The sequence below is a fragment of the Formica exsecta genome, unplaced genomic scaffold (assembly GCF_003651465.1).
Source record: "Formica exsecta isolate Colony F162 unplaced genomic scaffold, ASM365146v1 scaffold1665, whole genome shotgun sequence".
NCBI lineage: Eukaryota > Metazoa > Arthropoda > Insecta > Hymenoptera > Formicidae > Formica > Formica exsecta.
The window spans coordinates 22,929-28,538 of NW_021848981.1; the positions used below are offsets into that span (position 1 = coordinate 22,929).

At 32.9% G+C, this 5,610-nt stretch overlaps 1 protein-coding gene across 1 annotated transcript in view; it reads right to left on the minus strand.

The window, feature by feature from the left end:
* The window catches only part of LOC115233244 (transmembrane protein KIAA1109), a 34,151-nt gene that overhangs the window by 21,682 nt on the left and 6,859 nt on the right, over positions 1 to 5,610 (minus strand). Inside the window, exons 10-22 of the mRNA XM_029803553.1 lie at positions 5,597 to 5,610; positions 4,968 to 5,471; positions 4,370 to 4,628; positions 3,962 to 4,303; positions 3,806 to 3,882; positions 3,382 to 3,715; positions 3,118 to 3,299; positions 2,811 to 3,033; positions 2,342 to 2,721; positions 2,109 to 2,270; positions 1,887 to 2,012; positions 1,402 to 1,480; positions 142 to 282 (exon numbers count right to left, since the gene is read on the minus strand). The exon at positions 5,597 to 5,610 is cut by the window's right edge and continues 4 nt beyond it. Coding sequence (XP_029659413.1) covers positions 142 to 282; positions 1,402 to 1,480; positions 1,887 to 2,012; positions 2,109 to 2,270; positions 2,342 to 2,721; positions 2,811 to 3,033; positions 3,118 to 3,299; positions 3,382 to 3,715; positions 3,806 to 3,882; positions 3,962 to 4,303; positions 4,370 to 4,628; positions 4,968 to 5,471; positions 5,597 to 5,610 — 2,823 coding nt within the window. The remainder of the gene's footprint in view (positions 1 to 141; positions 283 to 1,401; positions 1,481 to 1,886; positions 2,013 to 2,108; positions 2,271 to 2,341; positions 2,722 to 2,810; positions 3,034 to 3,117; positions 3,300 to 3,381; positions 3,716 to 3,805; positions 3,883 to 3,961; positions 4,304 to 4,369; positions 4,629 to 4,967; positions 5,472 to 5,596) is intronic.

Below are 5,610 nucleotides of genomic sequence, written 5' to 3' on the forward strand. Positions count from 1 at the left end.
TTATTATATGTGTATATTTTATATAATAATATTAATATTTAAATTATATATTAAGAAAATTTTTTTCTTTGTTAGATACACTGTCCCATATTGTCTGTAGATATTTGTAATGTTATTAATGCTTGCTATGATTTGTAATACCTGATGTTTTATCTTGTCCGCCCTTGATATGTGCATGTTTATGCATATGGTCCGTGTGGATGAGCATAGCACATTCATCGGTGACTTCCTGATCATCAATATCTCCCGCGCTACCCTCTCCATCGGTTAATAGATTCTCCTATAAGTATCAGCAAAAACCAACACTCAAAAAAAGAAAAAAAAAATATATATATATATATCCTTTTTTCCTATAATGGTATATTTTAATGTTAAACGTGTAATCAAAATTTTTGTTTGACTTTTCTGTAATTATAATGCCTAATGAAATCGAAAGAAAATGCTTTAAGCCTGATCTTGTGATGTATAGGAGAATATAGCGCGCTACAATTAAATATTTTAATTTTTAATATAAAAAAAATATATATAAAAATATTATATAAAAATACTATATAATCTATTTAATTATGTAATAATCAAATAGATTTCAGCTATTTCACATATAATTATTTATTAGCCACAATTATATCCTCCAAGCATGACCGCACCTGTACACCTGATTATGTGATAAATGTGATATATATATTACAATATAAGAATAAAAAATTGCTGTATTAGCATATATTACAGGTTGTTAAAAGCACACGTATGTGACACAATCTTTACAAGAAAGCATATAAAAATATCCTTTGATTTGATAGACTTTGGGAATAATGTAGAGAACATCTTAAAATACTAGATAAATATAATTTTTTATAAGCGCGTTTTCTCATATATTTAAAAGTTAAAACAAAAAATAACTCAGTATATGTAATTTTGAGCAAATACACATTGTTGAAATCATGAAATATATGGAAAAATTAGACAAAAGTTTTATCACTCTTGACGCTATGCATTTTTGTTTGAAAATGTGATATTTTTAAAAATATCTCCACTCGCAATTAGCAATTTTGCAGATTTCAAATGTCTTATAAAAATAAAAATTAAGAAACATTTAATGCCAAATTAAACGCAATACTTATCTGAGATCTGAATACTTTTCTATATATCTCATGGTTTTGACGAAATATTTAATTGAAATCACACATATTCTGAGTTATCTTTAAAGAGTTATTTCAACCTCTAAATATGTGAGATTATCTTTATATATATCTTTCATCTATAATATTCTTTATAGCATATCTAAAGCTCATCAAAATCAGAGGAAAACACTTCCATATGTTTCCTTAGTCACTATTTAATAACAATTTTGCACGCAAGAAGAATTTTAAAACGTTTAGTCCAATTTCTTTTTTGAAGAAAGAAAAAATATATTTTTTACTGCAGAGTTCTTACTCTTTTTCATATCGATTTCTTCCTCCATTTTTGTCTTATTTATTTGCTGAAAGAAAAAGTGACTAGCAAATTATATTTTTCTATTGATGACTCTTCAAGGTTTTAAATATCAAAAAACGGAATAAAAAGAGATATAAAAAATATATATATTATATATAAACTGTGTCCAATATCAAATTTGTCACTATCAATTTGAACATTTTAAATAAACCCATATTTGTTAACAACTTTTTATTAAACAACAAACTAAAATCTTTTGGAAATTAGTCAAAATCATAATCTTGACAATAAGGTCAAGGGCATTTGGGGGTTTTACACACCAAAATAAATAATTATCTAGTATTTTTTTCAGCATTTTCGAAAATTCAACCAAGCATCAAGCATCACTAATTGATGCTTAAATCATCAAGCACTGAATGCTTACTAATTCATCTGCGCAATTTATATCTTACCTCATCTGGATCCGATACAGCAAATGTAACATTTAATGGTTTAACATGCTTGGTTTTGTAATTATGCTCCAACAACAATGGTGTATAAAGTACATTCTTCCATTGTCTGCTTAATACAATGACACCCTAATGAAAATAGTAATAATATAAAATTTATATTGCGTGCAAAACAAATTATATTTTACAAAAAATTTATATATCAATAGTCTTTAACATTATTACCTGTCGAAGTGTTGAAAGAAGCGGTAGATCGGATTCTTTCAAGTTAGATTCAATACTTGCAATTTCGGATAATAAAACGTAATTCTGTAATATAGTACATAATTGACAAGAGGGATCTTCCTGCAATGTTTTGGCCAATGGTGTTAATCTTCCGTAACGACTCTGCGCAAAATGTTGGAAAATTAACAAAAATGTCACTGTGACAAGCAATTCCTCAATATACCATTGTATACCTTCATAGGCATATGTAGTCCTTGCACGTCCAACGCTTCCGCCATGAGGCAAGCAACAATCGCGGTGGATCTACGATACATCGTTCTAAACATATGAACGATCCGTATTGCAAATTTGTTACTGGGATTCATCCATGCATTTATCGCCGGCGATGCCGTGCTGAGCAAATTCCAATCCAATCTTGTATAATCGATTTTCCTCGTTATTGGAGTACGTGGAGGCGCGGCGAAGTTAAACCATACAGTTTTCAACTCGATAACACACGATACGGTATTGCCATTCGCTACTTTGGACGTGAGACTGTTGCATGTAGCGCTCATATTTATCTGAGTGCTGGCGGATACGCTTGCCGCCTTTGTTTCCGCCTCTGTGGTAGTTGCTGTAAACGTTGAAAAAGTAAAGGTAAAGTAAATAAAATAAACGAGTAATAATTTTGTATTAATATTATTGGAACCATAGCTCTTTTACCAGCAATATTATTATCCAATTCCTCTTGGCTCTTAATGCTATCCGTACACAATATTTCAGTTTCATTCTTTTTGTTATTGTCACCGTTTTCATTTTTTTCAAACTGAGATCTTTTCACTACTTTCAATTTAATTCCCTCTAAACCGCACTCGAACATGATAAATCCCAATCTATCCTCTCCGCATCCCATAGTAAATTCTTCGGTGGCTTGCGGTGGTCCAGTCTGTTTCGAAAATATGTATAATATATTATCTCTCATGTCTTTACATCTTATTGAAGTAATATTCAGGAAGAGCTCTGCATATACATTTAGCTTTTCTTTATCGTCGATCGCGTGATGTAAATAATAATCGACACACTTTAGCGGCGACGTCATTCTTGTGCACGTAAACAATACTTTCGAATAATGCGCAGGTATAGCAGTTATGACCGCGTCCTTCAATATTGAAGATTCATTTCTTAGCCTTCTTAATTGAGAATGCGCTTTGCCTATCGAAAAAGATAAAATTTTATATTACGTAATATATAAAACGCGCTCTCATATGATATATATTTATTTACTTATATATACCGATATTTAAAGTAACTATAATCTCTTCCTGTTGCTTCTCCGACGTTTCTATGTACACAGTTTCTCCTCCAACGTCAGCTACTACTGCCGTAGTTTGATGTCCGGGTAAAAATGCTTTGCTGATCTTGTTCACTTTCTTCTGATTCGGTAATGCGGCTGGTTTATGGAACATTTGAACGACTTCTCGGGCCTGTTTCCCCAGATAAAATCTAGCGGTAACGTCGTCGAGACAAATCGCAAATAGTGACACGCACGTCAGGTCGCGAATATTTTCTAACGCGGAGAACGATATAATCTCTTCGACAACGGATGCTTGTAACAATGTTAAGTTCAACTGAAAATAATGTTAAAATATAACTAAAGCACATATGTGTGAGAGGAATTCGTAGAAAATTTTTTATCACATTTTGCAAAATTATTATACCTTCGGTAAGATAATACTGCCTTGTACTTGCGTCGTAATACTTTCTTCGTAAACATTCGTTTGTAGGGCAATCTTACCTATTGATAAAAATCAAATACTTATAAATATACACACTAATCCTTGAATGATGTAGCAAAATGTCTCGTAAAAACTAACATTTGTCATCACCTTGACCATTTTTTCTTTCTGCTGTCGATCGTTTCGAACTGGTGTGGACTTGACTCCAATATGATAAACTCTGATCTTGTTTTAAAATATTTGCACCCTCCACTTTGCTTATGCATTCATTGTGAAGATGATTTAAAATCGTTAATGGATGTAGACTGGCCAAGGTTGGTATAATACTATCGATAAAACGCTGAAGCGACTCTAGAACCATGGGACTTAACATAATATCGACGTCTCCTTTAAATTTGACAATAACCGTTGTACGTAGTCCAGTTTCGTGCAGTATCGCCAATAATTCCTCCTCGTTATGCATCGCATTATCCTCTTCGCCTACATAAAAATTCTTAAATTTTCTCTCGACTATTCAAATACGTTATTTTCTCAATAATACCGTACCTTCTGTTCGATTTAATGATATATCGTCCCACAAGTAAGGATGTGTAGGCGTTTTGTTGGATGAACCTACAACAGGTGAGCCGTCAGAACGTGTTATCATTTTTAACGATGTAAAACCTTCGGTGACCGTTTCAAGTTTTGGCACGTATCGTCCGCCAATGTAAACCAATCTACCATCTTCCATGCGTTGGAATACAGGAGTAGTAAAAGCGTCGCCACCCACAGGTAATGAGGACTGATTCCAATTTGTACAACGAACCTAACAGATTTTGTTCCATATACTTAGATTTTATATAAATATTATTATTATATAGTATATTGGTATATATACAAGGTGGACCATTTTAATCAATCCACGTGAACATCTTGAGAACTGAGTCCAATAAATAAAAATGTTTCAGACAAAAGTTGCATGGTTTCGAGGGAGCCACATGATAAAAATATGAACTTGACCTTGAGTGACCTTTTCAGGGTGAGGTCAACGTAATCGATGTTTTCTTAAATAAAACCCCCCATTTTTTATTGCATATTCTTGTAGCTTATCTCGAGAGGATAAATTGAACAGGATAAAACAAGTTTACGTCAATAACAAAAGTACCTGTGTCAAGTGGCTGACGTAACTGGACATCAATAACGGCGAGTCCACGATTGGCTTATTCATTTGCATGTGCAAGTTTACAAGCGTGACATCTTCTTGCGAGGATACAGCAGAGATAAAACTAGTAGATGATACGGAGTGGCTGTCTGAAGAATCTTGCATACCGCGACCGTTTTCAGTTTGATCGATTTCATTTTGAAAACTAGCGTTTCTGTTAATCCTGGGGCTTCTTTTTGTATTTAATATCTGCGTTTTTGCTCTCTCCAACGTATGCGCCTTGTCTGCCACTGAGTGATTCATATTGGTCGAGCTCTCGACGATAGACAGGTCTGACGAGAATTTTTTCTTCATACTGTCATTGCGATTTAAGACACAACCAGAACCGACGATGGATTGGCGTAAGCTGGATGTTCGACTTCCGCTTAATCCGTGGCTCATATCTTCATCGGCCGAATAAAATGCTTCCGAGTGATTTTCCGACGACATAGATATCGTACGTTGTACCTTTTAAACATACACAAATACAGTAAATAATAAAGTACAGTATTTAATATTTATAATAAAATATATATTCATAATAAAGTATTTATAATAAAATACAGTATTTAAAAACTCGCGATATCTTTTACCTCCTGCTTCAGTC